This window comes from Corvus moneduloides, chromosome 4 (assembly GCF_009650955.1).
Source record: "Corvus moneduloides isolate bCorMon1 chromosome 4, bCorMon1.pri, whole genome shotgun sequence".
Classification (NCBI taxonomy): Eukaryota; Metazoa; Chordata; class Aves; order Passeriformes; family Corvidae; genus Corvus; species Corvus moneduloides.
In genome coordinates this window covers 8104979-8132814 of record NC_045479.1, presented here as the reverse complement: position 1 = coordinate 8132814, position 27836 = coordinate 8104979, and the positions used below count along the sequence as shown (strand labels likewise).

General features: G+C 40.1%; 1 protein-coding gene across 3 annotated transcripts in view; it reads right to left on the bottom strand.

Annotated features, from left to right (window-relative positions):
* FBLN1 (fibulin 1) overlaps positions 1-27836 on the bottom strand; it is a 77937-nt gene that overhangs the window by 22755 nt on the left and 27346 nt on the right. For 2 of the 3 annotated variants that reach the window (XM_032106849.1, XM_032106850.1), the window contains exons 4-14: positions 25635-25806; positions 23187-23246; positions 21370-21471; positions 19630-19767; positions 17331-17468; positions 15740-15883; positions 14815-14943; positions 14193-14318; positions 13216-13335; positions 12241-12372; positions 11573-11696 (exon numbers count right to left, since the gene is read on the bottom strand). In XM_032106849.1, the coding sequence (XP_031962740.1) occupies positions 11573-11696; positions 12241-12372; positions 13216-13335; positions 14193-14318; positions 14815-14943; positions 15740-15883; positions 17331-17468; positions 19630-19767; positions 21370-21471; positions 23187-23246; positions 25635-25806 (1385 nt within the window). Of the gene's footprint in view, positions 1-3076; positions 3522-11572; positions 11697-12240; positions 12373-13215; positions 13336-14192; positions 14319-14814; positions 14944-15739; positions 15884-17330; positions 17469-19629; positions 19768-21369; positions 21472-23186; positions 23247-25634; positions 25807-27836 lie in introns of those variants that run through there. The other variant, XM_032106851.1, reaches the window with a different exon arrangement.

Genomic DNA, 27836 nt, shown 5'->3' with positions numbered 1-27836 from the left:
CTGTACTCGATGCTTTGACACTGGCCAGGAGATACAGGCCAGAAGAGACCTTTTACTTCCCGTCATTATCTGTGTACAAAATCTTGTCATTTCCTAGACACCTCACTTATGAACAGTAGCTTGCATGACTTATTTTGGGACACTATTACTGATGAAGTACTGTTAGAATACATAGAACATCCTACATTTCTGTAGCTGTATTTAGATAATAGAATTTGTATGCAAAAAACATTGTGGTGGGAATGTCTCAGGCATTCAGTAATGGTTTGCTTTTGCTTCTTCCTGGGAATAAAAGGGAGCTTTACTCTCAACTTCAGCTGGAACAAAAGGCAAATACAAATATTTCTGAAATTCTTAGCCAATAAAGCCATAATTTTGTGTAAGATGAAGTCCTAAGCAAGATTTGTATTCATGATTCTCACCTGTGAAATAAAGCCTTCTGACATGACTTTGGTACAGATCAGAGGATCTCAATGGTCACAAGTGAATTGTGTTAGTTCTCATCAAAACTGAGTTCTAGATCCATCCAGCTCATAACCACATGTGTGAAAGATGTCTGTGTCCATTCTACTTTGCACCTTTTGTCTCTCCTCTTACAAATCCCACTAACCTTTTTTTTTTTTTTTGCATGCTCTGTCCACACTGCTAAACTGGAATTTGTTTTTTCATTATACTCACTCTCTGATCTCCTTTCTTTTACTACCCCTGCTAATTGCCTCATGCCAGCATATCCAAAGTGCAGTCGATAACACTTTGTTCTCTCACTGCTTCATCTCCAAACTGGAATAACTTCTTTCACAACTAACATTTATTTAAAATCCTGATATTTGCTATAAATTATATGCTCTGTTCTCATAATACTTTATAATTTTGTCCTTACACATCACCTTTGGATTTCATCTTCTGATTAGCTGATATTTTTCTTTTTGCTCATGTTCTCCTACAATGGGGACTGTGACTGACAAAAGTTTCTTCCACGGTGCTGAGAATTTTTTTAGTTGAACCTTTCCTTCAAGTTTTCTGCCTCTAGCACGAATTACAGGTTTGGAGCTGATCTTTCCGCTAGGCATTTTCATTGAAAGAGAAGAAAGTAAAGAAACAGCTGAGTTGCTTTGATTATTTCCTAAGTGTAATTTTTTCTTTCTTCTAGGGTCCTGGTACAATTCCTTTTCATATTCTCTGTTAGATTCAGTGAGTAAGTTCTTTGGACTGGGAGCTGTGATTTCATTTTCATTTGGAAAATATAAATAGCACTATGTAATTACATATGTGCTCCTGAAAGTCCCAGTGACACTGCAGCATTCAAGCATTTAACACAGGGGAATGTGAGCTCTGTGCTCTTGAATTCCTTGCTAAATACAATTAATGTGGTAGCATTTTACAACACAGAGGGCCAAGTTCTCAAACCCTCTTCTTTTTCTGCCAAAAAAAAAAAATATATTAATGTTTGCAAAAATGAAGTTTATTTTTGAATATTTATCCTACTTCATTATGGCCTCATAATGAACTGTTAGCCAGAGAGCATTTACATATAAGCATCTTCTGCAGCAGTAATAAACCCCATCAGCTCAAGTAGCATGGGCTTGTGTTCTCAGTATTTAAACCTGGGACTCTATCCCCACTGGCAACTTCTGGCAGCTTTTATAAGGATGTGTCAACAGGCTTATTAAACACTGGCATTTCTTATGAGACTTGAACTCCTGTCAGCCAGCTGGGATAAACTTTGCCTTGGGGAACATGTAATTCTCTGGCAGAGTGCTGCGATCATGCCCTGATCCAGGCGTTGGCTGATGATGAGTTGAGAGCCTGCAGCTTCCAGCTAATGGAGTAATTCCTTGTGCTCAGGTGATTAATGCTTGTGATCTTGGTTTAGAAGGTTCCCAGTTTCTACCCTTGTACCCTGACTGTGCTGTCAGCACTTACATTGTGAGGTATTTTTTCTATAGGATGCATTCACATGGAATATTCCCTGTTCTTCTACAGAATGACTGTTCTGCCTGTGTAATGAGCAGCAGATAACTGAGCCCAGGGTGGTGTTGAACATTAATTTTTGGATCATACCTCTGGGACTGAGCTTCTAATATTTATCAACACGAGGATTGTTGTAATTAAATCCTCTTCCAGCTCAGAAAAATAAAAAAGAATTCCAAAGAAATTCCAGTTTTATTGTCTACATTATTCTTGACTGCCTAGAAATAAACAAAGGCAGGCAAATAAAGGAAGAAAGATTTGGATATTGGAATTCTGACCGACTTTTCAGGGCACCTATGGTTTGGATTGATGGTGGTTGTGGGTAAAGTCTTTAATGTTCAAAATTTATCAGCTTTAATATGAAAGCTGGAGAGACAAAAGTGTTATGAGACAAATCAAGTATCTTTTTCAAATGTTCCTATAGATGGTAACATTTCAAGATATAGCCTGTGAAACAGAAAGGAGCTCTCTGCTATTAGCTGAATGCTGTTATGAAGTTGATTGCTGTTCTGCTGTCATTAGTTTTTCCATTCAGCAAAAATTCCACAGAAAAAAAGATTAAATATCTCTCAAATAAATGTTCTTTAGAGGAGATTCGCTTTTGTACAATCCTTAGAAGTTAGAACTGGGATCTGTCCCTGGTGAAAATCAGCATTAGCTCACGGGATACAACAGAGCAACGATAAATAGGACAGCTTGAGAATCTGGCTGCACATTTTTATACTGACATGCGCTGGGGCACCTCAGGGGTCCTAAGGGTCCAAGTTATGCCCTTTTAACAGATTTTCAGAAAATTTGCCCCATAAGCGATGAAATTTTCTAGAGATGTCTCAGTTGAGACAGCTCAAAATAGGTACCTATTTCCTTTGGAAAATTTAGACCTAAACATATGTAACTGTGTACGATCAGATGACTCCCCTACTGTGTGAAGTGAATTCACAGCTTTCAGTCCTCAGTATGTTCAGCTAATGAACTCTTAGACACCAACTTCTGCTTTGTATAATCATGCAGAGTACACAGAATAATCTCCATGAATTAAGATGTTCAGTTACAGGAGAAAGTGGAAAACTGTAATGATGATGGCAAATAAAATGCAAGTGCAGCATGCAACAGATGAACTAAAACTTTATTAAAATTGGGGGGAAAGCTACTCTTGGAAGGAAAAGAGTAGCCAATGATGACTGTAAATTAGGGATCAAAGCTGTGCAGAGACAAAGATAAAAAGTTTGGCAATAGATGTGTTGACAGTTCCATGGCGGGAAAGTCGCATTTGAATTGTCAGAAGAAGATCTCTGGGCTCTGTGATTTGACGCTGCATGACCACAAGGCCACTGTGGTTGTTCACTTTTTTTGTGGTGAAAAACCCCTCCTGGTTCCCGCTGATGATGGACAGCTGAATTTTATCCCCAGGGACAGCATTAGAAGGACCCATGCGGAAAATGTCGGTGGGTACTTGAATGTTGGTAGGAAAAGAGAGGTGATAGTAGGTTATTCTCAGAGGCAGGCTCTGGCACTCCTTATTTTCATTACAAGGCAAGCGCTCACAGCGACTGCAAGAAAAGTGAGAACACAAGACAAGAGGAAGGTTAGTGCACATTTAGCAAGTGGGAGGGGAGAGCAAGGGCAGTGGGGGTGGGAAAAGATAGGCTTTCATCCTGTATCCATTCTTCAGCCTGGCACCTCACTCATATTGCAAATGGACATGTATTCAATAACGATGAACTTGCCTGCAGCTGGAGCTTTGGGAGAAGCGTTGCCATTGTCAGAAGTGTTGCCCTTGCTCTGCACGCACAGATGGATCAAGTCTGGCACCTCAGCAGGGGTGAGAGTTTATTTGCATTTACGTCAGCCAAGCTCTCCTAGGGAAAGCACTGGCACTTTTTTCCCCTCCAAGTTTTATTCTTTTGCCGGTTGGACATATGTTCAGTAAAGGAAGAGATTCTAAGTGGTTAGGGAGTTGTCTGTGTCCTACTTGGGATGTCTGGCTGTATTTTTAGACTGAGTAAAGTATTCTGAAAACCATGAATTTCCAAGGAGTTGGTCTCTGAAGACAGACCTTTTCCTGCTGATACAGCACAGTATTCCTCTGTACTATCAGGAGAACCAACCTGAGTCAGTCTAACACCCATCTAGGCAAGCCCTGAAAACAAGATCCAATGGTCTGATGTCTCCAGCACGTGTCCTACACATCCAGTCCCCTCTTACATAGTCCTAAGTCCTGGGAATGATTCTGGTGAGAGAAGAATTTGCCTTCTGCTCTTTCATTCCCTTAGCACTGTGTCCCAGTGAAAATCCAGAGCACTAGCAAGAGATCACCCATACAGGCTGGCAGGGAAAAACAAACCTCTACATTAGCAGTCATGTGTTTTGTTCCTAAGAGAAGTGATCTCTGTCCAGAAAAATACGGTAGACAGCTATGGACATCCAAGTCACTGCTGTTAAAGAGTGTTACAGTTTACCAGCATATTAATGAAGATCTGACAAGTCATGGTACCTGGTGGGTTTGAGAAGTGTGTAAAGGATTGCAAACTGGGTAAGTTCGTATGCATTTCAGATTAAAGATATGCCCAAGTCACCACAGAGGTATCAAAACATCCTTTCAGGCAGGTATGTGGAAGTAAAGGTAGACAATGACGATCTCAGCTGGATGATAACTGTAAAATTTCGTTATGATCAGGTTGAGCATTTAGCTCCAAACTTGCCCCGTGCAAAACTAAAATCAATTAAATTGTGTGCAAAAGTCTCTCCACTCCAAGCAGTATTTGGTCCATAGGTTGAAGTTTGGAAACTAAACAATTTGCTTCCTTACCAAGAAATGCTCCAGCACAAAAGCATGATTTGCTTCTTACCACCTCAAGTAAATCTTAATGTCCATTTCATTATTTTATTTTGACATGAGTTTGAGCTCCTATCAGGAGTATCTGCTACCAAAAGAACTGTGGTTCATAAGCGAGCCCCACTTTGTTGCCAATGCATGGTGATCTGAATTCCAGGAACTTCTCATTATACGCAAAATCAGCTCTTTCAAAAAGACTAATTAAAAGTACCCCCAATTCTTCAATTAATGTGTTTTCTTTTAATACTACCTGCAAACAAAAAGTAGTTCTTTGAAGCAATTCTTTGAAGATTTAAAGGCGTTCTTAATTTTATTCATGTGTTTAAAGATCACATGCAAGTCCTCACAGGATGGACGACTAATTAGGTGTGGATACTCTTGAAGTATTTCCAGGTATGGAGAGTTCTGCATTCTCTTCTGAAATGTCACTAATAACTCCATTAAGGAGAATGACTTGGTGTTGTTGAAATGAGGCTACTTGGTTTTGCTGAAATCGTGGAGCAAGTTGAGACAGTTCATTCCATAGTTGGAAAGGTTTTCTTCAAATACAACTTCTTAGAAGCATGTACATGCTTATGAGCACTTACACTCTCAGAAAGATGCTCTCCCTTATTGTTTTATAAAAGTAAAATACATTTTAAAATTATGGCCAGAATTTTTTAAGAGAACAAAAAAACAAAGCTTCCAGCTTTTGAAGACTTGAAAAAGGATGTTCTGCTGATTCAGAAAGTTATTTGTGAAGATAGATGCGCCTGCGGCTAGGAACTAAAATAATTCAAAAGTCGTCATCTTTTATCACATGCTTTGCTGGTATACACTGCACGCTGTACTGTAGGTTCAGTTAATGTGCAATAATTGTTCCATCAAATAACCACAAAGGAGAGATAGCAAATATTACTACTTTCAAGAACCAGAGTTCATTCCGGGGTCACGTGCCGCAAAGGCAAGAAGCAAAGAACATTTCAACCGCAGTGTATTCTCTAGGCATTCAGTGGGCAGCAGGAAATCACATGGCGGGGGAATGCAGCAAGCTGCTGCTAACAAGGGAATAGCCCAAGCCCTGGGTGCTGCCCAGCTCCATGGCTCCTTGGGACAGGTGAGCTGCCTGTAGAGCTCCTGTGTCCTGCCACCACTCTGTGAGCCATAGGACAGAGCCAAGGGGCCCAGCAGGAGAGGGGAGTGCTGAGGAGGCAGAAAGTCCTACCAGAGAAAACCAGCCTGGAGCCCAGGGGCAGTTGCATATGTCTTTGCAAACCTCCAAATTAGGTGCATGGGCTACAAAAGTAAGTGTATACTGCTGCTAATTGCTTATTACTGAATTTAAATGCAGTTATTTTAGCTCACTTACTACTCTGTTCTTTTATGTTTATTTATGTGGCTGAGATATTGGTTTCAAAGAATTACTCCCAGTTTGAATTTCATGTGCCAAACACTGATAAAAGAAAACTAAAAAACTAAAAGGATTCCATTTGTAGATAATAAACATAACATTTTGTAATAGAAAAACAGGGAAAAAATATTTTGGGCCTTCCCTCACTTTAATTTCTGAGTCAGGTTTTCACTACATTGTGCTTAAAGGAGTTGAGTGATATACAACAACTCCTCATGTACTGAGGGAAAACGAACTTTTATTAGCAAAATTTATGGCTTTGTGATTTACTTCCTATAGGGAAACCAGCTCAACATGCTGAACAACCAACCAAGTTTTATTAGTGAACTATACACTCACTATACATTCTATGCTGTAGATTTCCAGAGCTGTAACAATCTTCCAGGCCTCCTAGAATATATTCCACTGCAAAGGCTCGCTCATGCTATCATTGGCGTGCACTTCTTTTCAGCAGGTTGCACCACACCATGAGGTCCAAGTGAGCCGTTGCCACACCATGGATCTCAACACTGATGCTGCTAATGATCAGCTGTGCAGGGAAGGTGGTTTTGTCTTTAACAGACCAGAACTTAAAGGGAATGAAACCAACTGATGGTTGGTCTTCATGGACAATTCTTAACCAGAGAAGAATCTGGAGCCCTGCTTCAGGCAAGAAAACAGGATACAGCAGAGTAGTAGAGAGGATGGAACAGCACACTGTATGCTCCTCCTGTCTGGAGATGGGAAGTCTCTAGGATATTTCAAGATGTAGAGGAGACAGAACTACCTTCTCTTTGCCCTCAGCACTGAGCCTTTATGTCCTATCCTTGTCTCCTTCATCTGTCTTTTCTAATCTAGTTTCTTCTTCTTATTCCCTTTCCTAGCCTATGACCCTTGCTGCTCACACAAATATTTGGCATCAGGACTGTCTACTCAGCCAGTGCCAATCCTCCTCTTCTTGCTTCATTCTCTCCTGGCTGACACTTAGTTCTCTCAGTTTCTACCTCACAACCCAAGACCTGAAGCACAGATCCTTTCCCTCAGGATCTTTGTGCAGCCATCCCAAATTATTCCTTCCTCTGATGGTCCTCATCCAAATCTGGAATAGAATCATAGGATCATTAAGGATGGAAAATACCTCCAAGACCATTGAGTCCAACCTGTGACCAAGCCCCACCTTGTCACCCAGACCAGAGCACTGAGTGCCATTGTCCAGGCGTTCCTTGGACACCTCCAGGAATGGAGACTCCACCACCTCCCTGGGCAGCCCCTTCCAATGCCTGACCACCATTTCAGTGCAGAAATTTTCCTGATGTCCTCTTGTCTTGTCACTAGTTCCCTGGAATCAATCACCCTTGACCATAAGGTCCTGACCCCTGTGATTGTTTTCCCCTTTCTAGTTTTACCCCATTTTACCTGCTACCCCTGAAGCATCTCCAAGACTCATTCTCCTCACCTTGACATGCCTTCAGATCCTTCCCTCCCTACATTCAGCCTCCTTATCTCAAAGTATGCATTTTCTTCTTACCAAGTTGACTCTTCTCTCACCCATGCTAGAAACAGCTCACTTATCCACGGAGTTGGGGTTGTCCAGGCAGGCAGTACCTGGCCCAGGACAGACAGACTAGGCTCCTCTCCTGTAGCTTTATGTGGGAGCAGGCTCAGACAGTCTGTGGAGTTGGACCTGCATGTCTCAGACTGCTGTGAAGAGCAATAAGAAGCTCAGGACCACTAAATCAGAAGGAAACTCTTTGTTGCTGGAAGAAAAAGACCTCTCTACTAATAGGAAGAATTAAATTGCAGTGAGGCAGATAGCCAAACACAAAGACAGATTGCTATGAAATCTTTATCATTCAAGGACTTGAAGCAAAAGTTAAAGAACTCTCAGAAATACTCCAGGTACATCTGAGCCTAGTTTGGCATACAGGAGGGGATTAAGTTTACCCATCAAGGTCTTCATTTCCTAACGCTTATGGAAAAAAAAGGCTGAATGCAATTTTACAAAGTTTGTAATTTCAAAAGTTTCAGAGGATTTTGGTAAGGATGACAAAAAAGTGCAAAAGCAATTTCCTAACAAATTTCAGATCTCTGCTCCATAACATGACAGCAAACTATTAAAATAAATTTAAAAAAAAAATCACAAAAATGTCTTTAAGACACACAAACCAGTGTGCTCTTCTCTACACTTGTTCTTTGGCTGAAATTTGCCAAAACTTGAGCCTGAGTCAGATACCTGGCATGTAAAATTTCAGCCATTGACGACAATTTGGCAAATTTTAAGGAGTTAAAAACACGTCCTAATAATGATAAGCCCCAGGCAACCTTAATAATATGGAGACATGTCTAGAAAACAGAAATACTTCCCCATTTGGCTCAATGCAGGACACATGTCTGACATGTTGCTACAAATGCTTCTTTATCTTTTCTTCTATTTTTCTTGGGTTAAATATTACAAATGTTAAGACTTCAATGCCGTATAAAGAGAAGTTAATTGTTATGCAATTTGAAAACAAAAACTGTTTGGCAAGGCAGTGTAGCAAGTTAAGTTCTATTATGAGAAGCAGTAGATCTTATCTACCCTGGGAAAAATACCAAGCCTATAGACTGATCAATGAAAAACAAAAAGCAGAATTTAAGTAAAAGATAAGGCCTTCAATAAAATTGTTACCATTAAGATCAGGCCAGGCATTTTGCTGTCTTTGGGGAAGATAACACAGACTGTTTCCTCTTGGAGCTTAGAATATCTAAACAGCATCCTGAGGTTTCAGCCCATAGCCTGGGACGATACTGCAATTAATTTACCTGATGGCAATCACCACTGCAACAGCCACCATGCAAAAACCTCTGCTTTAAAGGTATTGGGTAATGAAGCTTCTGGATCACTGTGTGCTGTTGCCTGTACATAAGGATTTTAAGGAAAAATAAGAATAAAGAAACTTGGATTTACAGGACTAAGGCTTATTAAATCATAGCTATTCCAAAGAAAACAATGGGGAACAGGGTAAAAAAAATTCCTGAGGTGGCAACTTGACGGGAATGGAAAAATACATTGTCTTTCTTACTATGTGCCAAGTTGGTAAAACTGGAATGTGTTTTGAATAAAAAGGAGAGAAAAAATGGTATCTGTACTAGATGTGATGTTATAAGAAGCCAACTGCTTTGATTTTAGAGCCTGTGTGAAAAAGCAATTTAAGGTCCTTATCACACAGAATGTAACAAAGATATGCTGGCTATCAGCCCTGCTGGGGTATATATGCAAAACTAAATCAGTCAAGAAGATACAAAGTAGTCTGGATATAAAAAGAGTGCTAAAGAGCTATCTTATGAAATTGCTCCCCAGTGAGTGCCAGGTAATCCCACCCATAAATCCTGATTCCGGCACTTTGGTACAACATTCATATCCTGGCTAAGTATGAGAGAGCCTCTGGAACCCACTGGACTTTGTCAATGGTAATAATGAACTCACATTCTCTTTGCTTTATGCAAACATGTTTTCAACAATACATTTAGTAACTATCTGTAGCTGTTGAGAGGAGAAAACCTAATATATCCAATGAGATAATAACTCAAGGAATTTAAATAATTAGCATTTCACTGAGCAGCTGCAGGATTTGTGTCTGACTCATAGCCTAATTATAGCCCAAGCACCTCAGAAGGATCTCACCCTATGAGTAGGTCTGACTTAGGCTGAGACAGCCATTACAGAGCCCAACAACCCAGACACAGAAAAACAATTCAAACATTCTAATGCTTTCCCAAAAGATCCCATATAGCTCAAATAGCCATTAAAGTCAAATACAGATAAGAAAGAAGAACAAATGGAATGTGTGTACGATGTGTATTTTATAAATTGAACTCTGCAACGCAGGAATGTCCATAAAAGTAGAAATCTGCTGATTCTGCCTAGTGGCCCATTGCACATTACACATTTTTTAAAATTAGAAAACAAATGAACCCGCAGTATTACAAATAAAGAGAACATCTCCATCATGAGGCACTGCTTGGTCATTGATGTGACAAATATAATTTAAAATTTAATTCCTATTGCCCTTCCCAGAACACAAGCATATTTTATAAATAGCTGGGTTTACACCACGAACTTCCTCTCCAGCATTCTGATCAAATACATCTGCTGTGCCACTTATACGGCATTTCAAAGACTAAGGCTTAAATGCAAAATAACTAATTCCCACAAAATCCCTGAGATGGAGATCAGCATTAGCTTCATTCTACAGAGGAGGCACAGAGTACTCAGTTCTGTCTAACAGATGGTGGCCATACCAACGCTGACTGGGAAAAGCAAGAGTGGGCTGATATCAAATGTGATTTGTCAGCTTTCCTCCCTGGCTGGTGGAACACATTTACCTGAGTACAGGGCACATGAGGGGACCATGAAGCAGCCTTTGGAAGAATTGCTGGAGTACAGGGTGGCCGGAAAGCCACAGGCAGGAGGCAAAGCATCACCTTCATTAGCCATAAACTCAGCTACCCAACTGAGAGTTTGCAACTTCTCCACTCTGCTGACACCATTTGATGGGTATAAAAGAGCTGCCAGTTGCCCCTCCTCCCAGAGCTGTCTCCTATTTTCTACACCAGAATGCACACTGTCTCTGAGCTAGGTTAGTGACACAATTATGAGCTGCAGCTAACATATCACCCCTGCTAGGGCTCCCAGGTTTTCTAATACAGGTGAAAATTGGGTACAAATTGAAAGAGGGGAGATTTACATAAGATAATTTGTAGAAATTTTTTACTGTGAGGGTGGTGAGGACACTGGAACAGGTTGTCCAGGGAGGTGGATGCCCCAGCCTGGCAGTGCTCAAGGCCAGGTTGGATATCGCCTTGAGCAAGCTGGTCTAGTGGGACATGTTCCTGCACATGGCAGAGAGGGTTGGGACTAGATGATTTTTAAGGTCCATTATAACCCCTTAATATTCTATGATTCAATTATATGGTACTAAATATAAGACATTCTTGCAATGCTTTGCAACAGCACAGATGAGAATTCAGAGAGGGAGCTAAAAAGAACCCTTTGGCTGAAGTGTGAAAGTAAGGAAAGACTATGTGTGATTCTGAAATAAAAGCCAGGGATTTCAAAGCTGAATGTAGCCCTCCTATCAGGCTGCCTGCAAGGAAGCCAGACAGAGAGTATCTGCTCATGGCTCTGGGGAACATTATGGTGCAAACCACTCACACATGGCACTTTTTAAGGGAGAATTTTTTTCTTAGAAAGAGGAGCATGAGAAAGACACCAGATCTGTGTGTGAAAAACATAGGGTAGGCCTGCCAACAGAATACATTTGCTAGAAACTGCTCTGTGTTCAGTCAGCAGTGGCATGACATAAGGAGATCCTGTCACCAAAAAACTGCCTGACCTTGAAAAAGAAGGTACTTACGTATCTCCTGACTTGCGGTAATTCTCCGGACATTCCAAAGACAGGCAGCGAAAGCCACCCTGGATGTTAAAGCAGGTCTCATTGAAAGAGCAGTTGTGGCTTTCTGCAACACACTCATCGATATCTGCCAAATGGAAACAGGGGAGTGGATTAAACACATGCTTTTCCTCTACTTGCAGGTGCCAGACAATGACAGTATCCTATTAGATACTACAGAACATGGGGTGCAATTAAACATTACTACAGGATTGCAAGGGCAGGGCAGAAGAACAAAAAAGAAGAACCTTAACCCAACCAACTGGCAAGAAGAAGAAAAGGAAGAGCAGCAGTGCCACTAAGTGGACATGACCTCAATATTTACTGGCATGTTTACAGTAGGATATTTCCTTTTAATGGCTAAACTAACTCATAGCATTTCACCATTGGAATTTTCATCGTAAGAATTTTTTATATTTGATAATGTTTTTAAAAGTATTCTCTACTGAATTACTTTATAATGGAAATTTCCTGTATATTTATTATAAAAGACTGGTTTCTTCAGATATCTGGCTGAGGTCTACTGCTTTACCTATAATGTCGTAGGAAAGGCGTTTTTTAAATACAAAAACTGCTAGAACTTGTCAGAAGTCCACAAACAAGTGAGGTCTCCCTGCAGTTACTGAACTCACCTTGGCAATTGCGTGCATTAGGTGCCAGCCTGTACCCAGTGGAGGGACAAGTACATTGAAAGCTCCCAGGAATATTAATACATCGAAAGGAACAGATATGTCCTCCAGTAGGCAAAGCACATTCATCAATATCTGCAAGAAAAAAACACCACGAATTTACTATGTGTTCATGACATTCAACCCAGTGCACATGTACTGTGCTCCTGCTATGAGCTTCAAACACAATTTGATGATTCTAATTTCTGGGCAATGAAGAAGATCATCAGATAGGTGTGGCTTTAGCCAACGACATCTAAATAGCAAAGATTTTCAGGAGTAAATGGAACTCTGAAGAAAATGAAAAGATACATGAGAGCCCAAGAGACAATGTAATGGACAAGAGCAAGTACTTTACAGTGACATGTGTTTTACTGCTTTATAAAAGGGAGGGAGATGAATAGTTTTAACCTTGTTTTTACAAAAAGGAAATCAAAATTAGGTGTTCTGCCCAAGGCCTCACTGTCTAGTAAGTCCTGGAGACCTAAGTCCAAATTCAGGATCTTGTCCACAAGGTCACACCCACATCCTCCTGGTATTTGAGAACACATTAGTTCAGAACCAGCCACAAAAGAGGATGCATTAAATACTACCTAGTAATATCATATATTATATATGTAGCATATAAATATGCTCAAATCTCCACTCGCTGAAGACTAGAAATTCTGGTAATTCCTCAGTGAAAAAACAAATTTCTGTCAAGTAATGAAAGTATGCCAAGCTACAATTCAGTGTAAACAGCAAAACTGACACCATGCATGCAGAGAGATACTTCTAGAAAAAGATATGGGTGGGAGACCTTCATTAAATAGAGTTTCACAAGAAAATACCAAAGAGACTCAAATGTTAAAACGAAAAAATTACATGGAATTGCTCATGTTTGTTGCAGTGACAATAAGAAATGCCCACCCACTCTCTCTGCAACACTACAGAGCTCACCTTCACATGAAATGCCATCGATGTCACTGAGCTGGAATCCGCGGCGGCAATAGCACTGGTAAGAGCCATACACATTGGCACACTCTTGACTACAGGGGTTGCTCTCACACTCATTCAAATCTGAAATGCAAAGTTATACACCTGAACCCCAAATTTCTTGCTATATTCATCACTCCTAATACTGTCATATGACAAAACTTTGGAATGTAATTTTTTTAAATTAAAAAAGGATGGCACACATATCACTGAGTAACTTGGAAACAGGGGGCTCTGAGAGTGTTACTCTTAACAGGGTCTGGCAGTATAGGTTAATTTGCACTGTGCTAGAATTTCCTACTGTACTTCAAGGTGTGAGACTGGGAGGGAATTTTTAGGCCAACACATACATTTTTGTGTTTGGATATCCGCAAAGTTGGTTTTGAAGGTTTTGAATCTGATTGAGTTGAATGACCCTTCAAAGTGCAGGAAATGTAGACCCATACACCTCTGCATCACAGAATCACAGAACCATTCATGTTGGAAAATACCTCCAAGACCATTGAGTCCAACCTGTGACCAAGCCCCACCTTGTCACCCAGACCAGAGCACTGAGTGCCATTGTCCAGGCGTTCCTTGGACACCTCCAGGGATGGGGACTCCACCACCTCCCTGGGCAGCCCCTTCCAATGCCTGACCACCCTTTCAGTGAAGAAATTCCTCCTGATGTCCAACCTGAACCTTCCCTGGTGTAGCTTGAGGCTGTGTCCCCTTGCCCTGTCAAATGACCCAGTCTAAGGGCAATATATTCAAGCTGTGGGCTATAGCGGCCTCAGCTAAGCACAGCAGCATTCATGTAATCAAAGAGACTGCACTGTGATGATTTCTCATGACATTCCAGTGCAGTCTTGCAACCTAGAATAAAAAACAGCTCAAAGAGCAATGAGCTCTCACATTCATGAGTTTCTCACATTCTGTAACCAAAGCACTGAGAGCTGTACCTTCACATGATCTACCATCAGCTGAAAGTTTGAATCCCATGGTACAAGTGCAGTAGTAGGAACCAGGAGTATTCTCACACTTGTGAGCACATAGACGGCCTGGGTAGCGTCTGCATTCATTGATATCTGCAATGACAAACACAGAGAGGTCTGTGGATTGGCTGGCTAACTGTGGTACCAGTCTGGACAAGAATGTGGTTATAAAAGTTTGATTGTTATTTTCCAGGTTTAAATTTCGTACTAGAGAGAGAAGAAGTCCTCAAAATGCTCATTTAGAAGCACTCCAGAGTACAGTTGGATTAGATCTACACAGAAGAAAGTTGCTTTGATCTTCCAAAGGAATCTTTTGCTGTAGGTGCTTATAAAAATATCACAGAAAACAATTACACTCTCACAACCTTACCTTTTAACAGGATAGCAGATAACACACTGACAATACTAATACAGCTTCCTTTGAAGTATCAGCAGTTCTTTAATATGATTTTAGATTCATCCAAATAATACAGCAGTCAATTTTACATTCTGATGACAGAGGGTATGCAGAGAGCAGTAACGTTCTTTACACGGGATCATTTTGTAAGTGCCATGGCGGCACATATTTAGGTTGATAGGTCCAACTTACCAATACACGTCCTACTGATGACATCGAAATTATAGCCAGCTTTGCACTCACAGCGGTAATTGCCCGGGGCATTGATACAAATGTGTCCTTCTCCACAGGGCTGGTTAGGGGATGAGCACTCATCCACATCTAAAATAAAAAGTGATTTTAAGTACACTTCTGACTACGCAAATTGAGAGAAGAGCAACATGTTAGCATATTTCTTTGTCCCCTGGTGGTTATAAACTGTTTTGAAACAGAAAACGAGACGTTACCATGCTCTCAGCTTTTACAAGATCAGAGTCACAAATCCAAACTAGTTATACCAAAGCAGGTTAGCTCTAAGGTGTCCTTAATGTTGATGGACTTGGGAGGAAAGCAATGAAGTAATCAGGCAATCTCTGGAGGAATTCAGGTGCAAAATTGCTTTATTATGCATTATTTGTGGATCAGATCTACATCTAGTATAAGATGTCTGAGATCCAGAGTCATCAGAAATGCTTTGGTAAGTCACAGATATTGAAAACACATACAAAAATGCCTCTCTTTGCAAAAGCACCTCAGTTAAAAGCCACCCAAAGGCATCTATGTCTTTCAGTGTTACTTGAATGGCTTCTGTGGGGCATTAAGTTAACCTTGTGTCATCTCTCTGTACTAAGGAGATTTGGGACAGCATTATTCCATTGACACAATCACAGCCAATGCCATTTATGGCAGCTGATAATCATTACTCCTCAAAATATAGGGTTTCATGAGTTATATGAAGGACAGAGGGTGGATGCTTGTCATTCTTCACTTGCTGGGACTGCCATGAGGGAAAGAACAAGATCAAGAATTGACTGTGGGAATGAGAAAAACCTGGGCAAAGTGCAAGAAACTGGTAAACATTTATTATATATGTGAGTTATTTTCTTAAAACTGCTTTTTCTTCCCAACTGTCACTCACCTACGCATCTTGTTCCATCTTCATTGAGATGGTAACCTCGGCCACAGCTGGGTGAGATTCGCTGGCAGGTAAAGGAGCCATCAGTGTTAATACAGATCTGTCCAGCTGGGCACGGCATGTTGGTACTCAGGCACTCATTGATATCTACAATAGCAGAAATCAGTGTAACTGTTTCCAGTCTCAAGAGGTTTAAGGTAAGATGCTCTCATTATGTAACCCTTCAGAGAAAAGTTCTGCCCGTGGGAGAGTACAACTATTCATGACATTTAGCTTCTCTGATAAAATGCTTCCAGTGTGAAGACTGTGGAGGTATAAAAGCCATAGATCCCACTGAAAAGCTGTGGAAATTTGGTATAGAACTGGTATTTGTTTCAAAGCCTTTAAAAGTCTCCCCTGAACACACAAAGAGCTAATCAACAATTCAGTTCACCATCTCAACCAGTGCTGCTTCAGTCTGTTGGTTCTGATTTAGGTCTTAGCTTGTATATGATGATCAGTCACAAATCCAACAACAAAATCCCCTCAACTCCACATAGGAAAGCATTTGATTGCCAAGGTGTAAAATAGGCTGTGAAATTGCTTTGGTAAATATTTTGAGCAAACGCATTTTACGGGCCATAACTATTGCTGCTGCAAATTGATGTGGCTTTACTGATGTCCATGATGGAAAGCTAACCACAAGCTGCCATGGACCTGGTGCTACCTATGGCAGACATGTGTCTTCAAAGGGCTTGCTGTGCGCAGGCACTGCCCCCCCTCATTTTAAAGGCTGCAATTTTGTTTTCAGTCTGTTTCCAGTGTCAGATTTCAGCACTACAGGGTATGATATGATCAGGAGAAAAAGGGGCTGATAATGAGTGCAACTTGGCAGCTGCTGCTGTTCGGCCAGTTCCACAAGTCCAACACTTCCTATGCCAATGGAAGGATTAAAAGTGGAGTTGAGACTTGAAAATAACACTCAAGGGAATAACTGATAGATTTGTGGGTCACATTAGACAAATCCATATAGAGTCTGCTGGAAACCAGTAATTCTAATGTACTTATATGAAGGTTATAATTCTGGTTTGGGGGAAACAAAGCATTGGCCTGACAAGATTGTCATCAGTCTTTAAAGTAAAACTCTTCTTCACGGTCTAACTGCCCCATACACAGTAAGATTCTTGATGGCCTGTAACGTGGGACAGGTCTGGAAAGACCTACATGCCTGTAAAACCAAGCAGACTAATATGAAAGCGTGTTGCAGAGGAGGCCATAATTACACCTTTCTACACAAAGCTTTGGCTAAAACCTTTTGGATAGAGTTAGGTAAAATTTATCATTATTATTTTACAAATTTTGTTTCAGATAAAACACCCAAAGACTTAAGCAGCTAAGCACCTTAGGTAACCTAATCTCATTAAAAATGGCTATTGAGTACTTAAGTCTTTTATTTAAATGGCTTTCCTCTGTCACTCTTACCCATGGGACCAAGGAAAGAGCAATCCATACACAGATGAAGAACGGCTTGAGCAACTCAGAACCCAACCAGTGAAACTACCATTTATCTCCCAGGCAACACTTGAGTATTCCCCAAGATAAGAACATGCCTTACCAATACAGTTGCCTAGTGCATCTTGTATAAACCCACTCATGCACTGTAGCTTGGGTCGGCAACGGAAAGATCCTGGAGTATTCTGACAGATAAAATCGGGGGGGCAGTTATGAGTACCAGTCTCACATTCGTCAATATCTGGTACATCACAAAAAAAAATTGTTAGCAGGAATTCAACAATTTTTTTCATCACATTTAAAACATAAGACATAGGTTAAATCATTGTTAATCCTCAGCATACCTTCCTGGAATTCTGTGATCCAGGATCAGTCTGACTTACTACTTCAAAAAAGATCTCAGTAAAACCAGGTAGGTTAAGATTTTTTTACTATTTCATTATTAATATTATATATAGGGGTGTGTCTGTGTGTATTATGCTTTACAAGTTTAATTTTCACTATTAAATGATTCAAAACCATTACAGACTATCTAAAGCATCACATTCAGCACTGCTCAAGCCTTGATTCAGCAGTGTGCTTAGCTTTGAAGTCAGGAAGATTTAATTATCCAAGTGCAATTTTAATTTTAACTTTAGATCCAATGCAGGTATTGTTAATTTCTTTCATAAATGAATTAATTGGCCTTGATTCCCATCCATAAAGGCTTGCAATATCCCTGAATTATCATGCTTTAAAATGCACATAAATATGACTTCTGATTACTTTAATATTCTACTCCAGTTCAGAATAGACAATAAATATTTGTGAATAAATTATTGTTCAGGTAAAGCAGATAAAGGAGACAACAGCAAATGAGGCTTCACACACGAATGCAGTCCTGTCCACATAAAAGCAACTAAAATTTAATATTTGCTGCCTGGCACTGGGATGAAATCTCCTAAAGTTATCAAAATACAGAAACTCTCTAGCAATAGAATACCTCAGCTTTCTCATTGATGCAGTTGATACAACAGTAGCCCTAGAGCTCTGTGGAACTTAAAAACTGACTGTGGAGACCATTTGAAGTTTTAGTTGGGTTAATACTGAACTGGGTTTAGCAGGGTTCTACATGTAGCACAACTCAGTCATGTTACTTGGCATTTAAAAACCATACATGAAGATTATGAATCTTCTATTTTTATCACTATTAACATAATATTAATAATTAACATTATTAACATATCTTACCCAGGTAAGAACTTTCTAAAATTAGTGGCATGCATAATTTACTAACTGTACTCCTTTTTTTTCAACAGAGAAAGGTGTTAATACTTGCCAGTAAGCTATTTGTTGGCCTAAATCTGATATCATTCAAACCAACAGAAGTGTTATTTCAAAGGGATCACAGTTACACCATGACACTTTCAAAAACATTGCCTGATGTTCTGCAAGTTTTGCATTGGATGTCATTAATCAGCCTATTTATCCAATCTATTTATTATTCATCACTGATCAGTTCCTACAGTAAAACCTTGCCTAAAATTTTGGTTGAGTTAATTTACTTAGTGGGATGAAATTAGTTTATTTATAAACCATTCCAAGCTTGGGGATAATAGACTTTCTCATAGTGAAAACCAATTCCACATCAACTGGAGTTTGCTGATAATTTATATCTCTGTAAAGGCAGCATGTCAGGTGAAGTTATAGATGCACATAACAGCATTCTTTAAGCTAGATGCAACTTGAAATAAGTAACTTTTTTAGTAAGAAAGACTGTTGCCCTTGTGTTCAAACACAGCTAGTCAAGAACAGTGCTTTTAGCCTCTTTACATTTTTAAATCCCTAGGAATGCTGTGATTAAGAAATTAATCCCTTTGTAACAAATTAAACCTCCTAAGGATAAAAGCTTACTTTCTTTTTCTAAAGATGCATCTACCTGCACATTTTCAGACTGAATCACCTGCTGGCTCCACTTGCCACACTTTGTTTCACACTTCAGAATGTGCAACCTTGATTTATTCAGGCACATCTAAACCTCCAAGAGCAGGACTCAGGCACTCCACTCATTAATGAGCAATGAATTCCTCAGAACAGACTGGAGCTAGCCAGAAATAATCTCCAGGAAGCTGTGTATAGTGTGAGTGCTGGACCTTCATAATCACCTGTTTTAGTCCCCAAACCAGCTTCTAACATGCAACAAAAACTGCCAGTGTAAAATATCTCTCCTGGAAGTCTTTGCAGCAGCCCCCAGCTGCCTGAACTGGTTATCTGCAAGGTCGCAGGTGGAAGAACTGCTGTTCTTGAAGTGCACGTGTCTCAGTTACACGAGTATTTACCAAAAGCAAAGAAGCACGACATAATGATGTGCTTAGTTTTGAACTTAAGCCTGAAAGATTCTAGTTTCTCTGCACAGGACATACCTTTGCAACGACTGTCATCTGTTAGTTCATAACCAGTTCCACAGCTTGTGTCCCGCTGACAGCGGAAGGATCCTAATGTATTGACACAGGTTTGTCCAATCCCACAGTTGTGTGTCCCAGTGATACATTCATTAATATCTACAATATGCAAAATTATTTTAAAAGAAATAAGAGAGAGTAAATAAGAAGCATGAAGTCCCTGGAAAGAGACAAGGTCAAAGGCTAGCTGTGGGCACACCTCCAACCAGGTATTCCTCTGAGCATCAGAATACAAAAATGTGGATTTGGCCTCACGCTTACACCCCACTACACAACTGTTGCCAGGGTGTGAGCCAGCAAAGACATTTGGACCCTGTTGGTACCAGGACTTCCCTGTACTTTAGAGGAGGAAGGGTAACTGAGTGAGAGCAAAGAGACAACATCATCTGATAGAGTCTAGTAGTAGATGATGTCTCCGGACACATCTAAGGTTGTTACAGCTAGGATGTGTAGACATGGTCTGCTGGTGGAGTTGGCAGTGTTTGATTTGTGTTGGACTTGATGCTCTTAAGTGTCTTTTCCAATGTCAGTGATTTCATGGTTGGATTATAGTGACTGTATGAATGAGGCAAACTTTCAGAAATCCTCGCCTTGCTCTGTATCCCACCGACATATGGTTGAGGGATTCTCTGAGCCAAGCTGTGACTTTCTACTTTACAGCTACTGATAGACATTTCCTTTGTGATTTTTCTTCATTTTAAATTTGAATGCATAAGAAAATCTGACATCCATGTGTATTAAACGTAAAAGCTCTTCCTTTTTATATGTTCAACTAGGTTAATGTTAATCTGACCAAACATCAATATTTATTTTGTATTCTGAAGTTTGTATCTGAGCTACTTAGACTCCATTTTCAGTCACTGAGAGAAAAAGGCACTCTTCATCAGGAACACTTGTCATCCTTGAACTACTATGCAGGATGGGCAAGGTGGACTGTGTCATAGGGCGCATATAACTCAGCAACAAGGAGCCTGGGCTCACCAGATCAGAGCCAAATGTCACATTGCACGTGCCTGAAGTCAAATGGGACCTCCATCCCAGTGTGCTTCATTTGATGTCACAGAGTAGAATATGCTGAGTTGGAAGGCACCCACAAGGATCACTGAGTCCAGTTCCTGGCCCTGCACACACACCCCAACAATCCCACCCTGTGCCTGAGAGCATTGTCCAAACACTCCTGGAGCTCTGGCAGCCTTGGGGCCATGACCATTCCCTGGGGAGCCTGTTCAGTGCCCCAGCACCCTCTGGGGGAAGAACCAGTTCTTCTTCTGGGAGAAACTAAAAATCCTTCCTTGACAATTCCCATGCTACTCATGGAATCCAGAACATTCATCCATTCTGTCAATTGTGTCCTTAACAAGCTAAAGAATCCTACTCTATTTATTTCATCTGCCTTATCAATTACAATCTACTATTACGAGAGAGAATAGGTATTTTATTTTGGTTTTATTCACAACAAATTCAAACTCTGCCTCTTCTCCATTCTAAATTCTCCACCTTTTACACTGACCCTTTCTTAACTTCATCTTCCCACAATTCTCATTTCAACACTCCATTCAAATCAACTTTTTATGACTTCACCTCTTTCCCCAGCTGACATAAGCATATTCTGATCTCTTCTCTCTGGGTATTTTTGTATCTATCCTTGCTCTTTTAAAACAAGAATGTTGATAATCGAGACAATGGCTTTATTTCTTTTACCTTCACAGGTGATACCATCTGGTTGAAGCTGATAACCAACAAAGCAGGAGCAGACGTAACTGGATCCTGTGTCTCTGCACTGCTGAGAGCAGGGACCACCACCTAATGGATATGTTAAAAAGTCATGTAATTAAGAGGCTCTTCATAGGAACTGAAACATACCATTAATTAACAGGATACCTGATTTATTTAGAAAAGAAGTTAATACACATATACAGAAGAAAGAAAGGGCTAAGCACAGAAGGCTCTAAAATAATACAAGAAGGGTTGTTCTGATAGAAAGAAAATACTACAGAGAATTTACACAAAATTTGGCTCATCATTAAGAAAACTTTTTCTGATCTTGTTACAATAGAAATTAATATTAAAAATATTTCATATTCTAAAAATAGAGAAAATGTTATATACTTCCAACAACAAATATTTGTTTTAAGGCTGCAGATATTCTTAGTACAAACAGAACCCATCTCTGTTTTTTGGAATGGCTGGAGAGGCATTAAACAAAAGGTCTGAGATAGGCACAATCCATGTGAGCAATTGCAGCTATAATACATTGTAAGTACTTTATAAAATAGTTTTTTAAGTACAACAATTTCTGACGAGGACAGGGGCATTAATGCACCACTGAAAATTAGGTGAAACCATAGTTTTGTGGTTGAGGTCAACAGCCTCTGCTCTCTGAATCTCTGCTAATACTGTGAGCTCCATCCTAGCAGTAAAATCTGTAGTGGAGTTGCTAGGAGAACAGAATTTCCCCATGTAAAATGAAGATTCTCCAAAACAAATTGCTGGAAGTTCCGCTGTCTAGGAAATTTAAGTTTCCCCTGGTAAAGTTCAGAAAATTACAAGTACTTTTGGCATGCCAAGTTTATCAGAAAATACACTGTAGACAGAACCACTAACTTGCAGCTCGCAATACCAATCCACCTCCTGCAGGCAGCTGATTAACTGAGAAATACAACAACTGATTACATGAAGAAATAATGCTAGGAAAATATGTAACACGTATTTCTATGTCATCTCTTGTAATTAGCAACTGGAGACAAGGAGGAGAGGCACTGTTGACTCTGGTTCACTAATGACCTGGTAGATATTCCCATTCTCTCCAGAGCGTAACAGCTGTAGAACACGGAGAACAGTAAATAACTTTTCAACTGGAATATAAGACTATTAAATTGTTTATATCCTAAATACATTTCTGAGTTCCAAAATGCTGGCAGAAAAGAATGAATCACTGCTGGTTTAGGTTTATAGATATGTAAATCACGTGGCAAGCAATAAATCAGAATACTTAGCAGAGCAATATTCCAAACACACGTTTCCAAGGAGGCAGAGCAGCATGACTAATCAGGACAATAGCCACTTTTGTCTTCCATTTTTTCAGGTGATGAATCTCAAACAGAAACAAGTTTAATTTCATATTCAAACACCCTGATCACCCCAAGAAAAGATTAAAAGATGCACATATTTAATATAGGATCATCATATTCTGAAGAATCCAAAGTACTCCACAGGTTCAAGGATGACACTTCTGAGGTATTCCCACTAGAAGTTAAGTAGAAGTTAAATGTATTGTCTCAGCTTCAGCTGGGTAAGATGGCCTCCACTGTGAGAGACAATGCCTCCCTTGTATTTAGGAACTATTTAGGCATCACATAATGGCCCATTACTCCTTGGAAAGGCTCTTCCTCAATGTTTTTTTTTACCCATAACTATCCTAGCAAAAGACTCTGGCTAATCTCTAGATCTAATTTGGTTTCACTTTATTGAAAGCAATCACGAAAGAGCTGGCTAGCACGACTAGTCACCTGACTTACCTCTGCAGCCATCATGCAGATAAGGATCTTCTTGGTCTAGTTCCTCCTTTGAAATTTCAACTAAAAAGAGGAGAGATAGGAATTAGAGAAGAAAGCACTTTTCTTCTCATTGTAAAACACTCAGTGCTTAGGACAGAACTCACACGAGGGTTTTGGACAAACCAGGACAAAATTAAAAAGCATTATTTACATATTTTACAGCTATTTCTTACTTAAATTTGACATTCAAATGCTCATGGCCATGGGGCATTTTCCATCTGACTGATTCAATATGAAAGTCACACTGTGATCATAGACTACATGTGGACTGAGATTTTCAAATGCAGGTTCATGATGTCAGACTTTTAACCAGAGCTTAACCTCATTTTCATAAGGCATGTTGTTGAGGCATGCTTGGCTTCCACTGACTTTATAGTAGCTTGGGGTACTCAGAGATTTAATGAAAATCAGATTAACCTCAGTTACTTCTTTAGGTTTCATTTCAAAAGGAACTCCACACCTAAATTTTTGGGCACATACTTATGGTATTCTTTCAAATATATACATTGGAGAGTTTTGATCTGTGATACTCCTGCCACATGCATGTATCCCAAGAGTCCATTCTCACCACATGAGGACATAAAAGGACCAAACACATCCTGAACCCACTGCTTCCCCAAAGAACCAGCTAACGGTCTTCCTCCAATCCTGCCACTTTGAACACAGGGGCAAAGGTGGGTTGGTAGTGTGCAAAAACACAATCCCAAAATACTCTGCTTACTAGGAAACTTAGGCTCGTTTCAGTGAATGTCCATGAGCCCATTCCACTAGCAGTCACTTACAAGCAAGGGATGCATAGTAGATGTGAAAGCAATGTTTTCTGCAATGGCATGAGGCTGGGTTGGTTCACTGAATCCTCAAGCCACAGGAGCACATTTCAGTTACACAGAGCTGATGAAATCAGTTTGTCCAAGTCTGGATGGATTTTGTACAGGCCTCTGGGGACATAGCACCAGAGATCACAAAATCAATTAGGTTGGAAAACACCTCCAAGACTATCAAGTCCAACCTGTGGACAACACTTATATGATTCGGAGAACCAGCTTGCCTTACCCCTGCAGCAGAGTGCCCTTCATGCACTGCTATGGCACAACAGACACAAGGTGCTAGTCCAAAAATCTGCCTTGCAAAATGGAGCCTCATCTCCCCTTCACAACTGAGAACATTGTCCTGCCCTGCTAGTGGACACAGCCCCAACTTTGCAATGCATAGTGGCTCTGATGTGTGCCACAATAACCATATTAATGATTGCTGTGTGCGTCACTTGCCCACAAGGGCAAGCAGAGAAATACTTTACGCCACGCTCGCAGTTCTCATAGATGACATATTTCTCATGTCATGCAGGTACATTGCGTATGCAAATTTCTGCTATTAGTAGAGATGTCTGAGTACAAGGAATATACTAGTCCAGTCACCTCAGCCAGTGCCAATGGACAGGGGCAATTCCCCTGCTGAGACAACAGCACACACAGACAAACTGCCTGAAAGGGGATTTCCAGATGTTACCTGATAAGGGGGACATTGAGACAAGCCAGGCTTGAAAGACCTGGAACAAGTCTGATAACATGCTGGCTCAAGCAGACCAGTGCAAGCTTTTGTGATGGGGCTTGTGTTTAAATGATTGATTAGGATGATATCTCCCAAAACCCATCGCTTGTGATCTGCCAGCGAGATTGCGTGTTTTCAGTGCTCGGAGGCCCATGAGGGGGGCAACACCACACAGTATGACTTGTCTGCAGTTTCAGATCTGTCTGCTAAGTGAAAAAGGGGGAAAAAAAACCCAAAAAAATGAAGGTCTATAAGGGTCAGTCTGTACACATTCATCCTCTTCAGCTCTGTGGACTAGGTATGGAAAAGGGCGTCAGGAGCTGCTGCCATCCAGGTACCTCTCTTTTTTGGTAATATCGAAAGAAACACACTCCTGGAGATCTTTAGTTGTCCCAGACAGTCCTGGCATTTCAAACACCCCTGGTTTCTGGGCATTTGCCTCTCACACAATGGCAACATTTGAATTCTGCTGAGCTGGGAAAGGCCCTCTAGTTTTTAACACAATTCAAAGAATTGGTTGTTGATTTTCATTTTAATTAAGCATTTATCAGTGGGCAAAATGCCATTAAATCTAATAGCTTATATTCACCTTCCAAGACAAGATCATTAGTTGCCAAAATAAGCTCTCTTACATTTAAGTTCTGACACCAGAAAGTAAGCGACCTCTTTCCGCCTCTTGATTTCAACAACAGCCTTTCAGCTATCACTAGCCAAAAAAATGAGCTCCAAAACAAGCATCATTAAATTACTCAGATGAGATGTCAAATTAGAGGAATTCTAACATAAATAATTTAAAGTGCAAACACTTCTTGTACCTGTATCATTTTGTGCCTCACTCTTTTAAAGTCTGCTATAAAATACCTGGCTCTTTTTTAGGAGCATAATCGCTGATGGACAGATCAATGCCTTCTTGACCTTTCCCACAGCAAGTTCTGAAGACAATTCCACACTGATATCCTATCTTCGGGTTGGGTTCACAACTCTGTCCGTGAACTTGGGCAGCTTTTCCCAGCAAACAACAGTAACAACATGTCTGTTAAAAAGAAAATGAAAATATTAACAAAGTGAAAGCAATGCAAGCTTTTTCAATGCTGTCAGTAGTCGTGTCATCTTGGCACTGACGGAAAATTTTCTGCAAACTCTTTAAGAACTCCTGGTATACTTGGGCTTGAATTTCTTAACCTGCTGTGGAGTTCAGTGAGCTCTGCATCTGGCCAGGGTCCAGTTCTCAGAAACACTGTCTGTGTGAAGGTGTGTGCAAGCTGCTGTGGAAGACCACAACACTCCCCACATGTATATGGAATTTCATTACTCCCTACCTGCACAGCCTGGATTCAAACACCAGCCAAAAGTGGAAATTCTTCACACCCCTGCTTCCCATTTGTGTCCAGTTTAATTAAAACGGGATACAATCAATGAAGTGTAGGACTCAGTCTGACTGGAGCTGCTTATTCAACCTCCTCCCTGAATAAACAAACAACTCATCCAATGTTTGTGTTAATAGGTCATAAAGAAGAGCTATTTTGCTCTGAAAAACATAGTCAAACACTACTTAAAAGCATCACTGTCCTGATGTGACTTCCAGGAGTAACACATGATCTGTGTCTTTGAGACCTGATGAACTGCAGACCTGGAACACACCACAAGCATGCACAGGACAAGTTAATCCCATGGAGGCTTCCTTTATTTTAAATTGAGAGGATGCTTCTCATTTATTCAGTTTTCTTCCTTGCTGCCAGAAAGGAGCAAAAGTCTTTGGTTCTCTGGAACTGGTCTGCCAATTGCTACTGTCACATGAAAACAGATTTAAGCTTTTTTATTAGCTTTGTTAGTCTTCCAGACTCTATTTTGCTTGAAAAAAATAGCCTGCACCATTAAACAGAAGAGATGGAATATAAAATAACTAAACTTTCAACTAAATTTCTATACTTTGGTGCTTTAAGCACCACACCTGCTGAAAAGAAGGCAACTATGAAATGCTTTTCCTTATTTTGAGATGTCTATCCCTGCCTATATTCTAAGTTTTCCCTTGTAATGAATTACATGTTTCTCTCCCTGTACTGAACTGAAAGGCACTTTTAAAATTTAGAGCAGCATGAAGGTGAGATAATAACAGCATCCTGAAGTATGTAAGTACTCCATTTTGTATGATGTCATTAAATACACGACAGAAGCTTTTCCATGCTGCAGATTGCTGTAGGGCTGGAACTCCTCTCTCCTAACCTCATCTCCTGGGATGTTGTTTTCATGCCGTCCCAATCTCTAGGATACATGTTTTCCCTCTCTTGTTTGGTGAGATGGTTCCTACTACCCACTTTTTTACTAGTTTCTCCAACTACTTCCATCCAATGGCAGATGCTCCAGTTTCATCCTATTATGTCTGGGGTAATTCCATCTTTTCTGGCATTTTTGGATGACTTTAGAAATAAACCCTTGATGATTGCAACTTTTCTCAATATTTATTCTAACATATCAAGCAATTCCCTGAGGCATCCATCTCAAAGTTCTTAAATCAGATGATAATTTTGTTAATTTTCAATTTTCACAACCATAAATTAGAAGACAAAAGTGGAAAGTGAGCTGAAGATTCATTACTTGACTTAAACCTGCATATTTTGGATAACCAAATCTTATTTAAGTTATTGAATAGGCTGATGTTTTGACAAATTGTGACATATAATTCTGGTACCCTCACTGGCTTCTGCTGGAAGACTCAGTCTACTTCTTTGTCTTGTCACACGATGTTCAAATCGGGAGTTACAGAGTTTCTCTTTTTTTTTTTTAAGAGTGATCATTAATCTTGCCCTTTTTGAAGTGTAGAATAGCCTTATGTCCCTTATTTCTTTCAGGTTGAACCACAACTTGAAAAACCTGTCTCCAGCTGATGTGAAACTTCAAGTACAGAGCTTGCTAAATCTTGCAATGTCTGTAAGACACTATATCTTCAATTAACATAATTGTGTGCCCTGAATCATTTGTTCCAACCTATATTTATTCTAACTGTGCACAATGCATCTCGATTTAACATCTGGAGAACGAGAATAATTCATGTTTGTATACCAC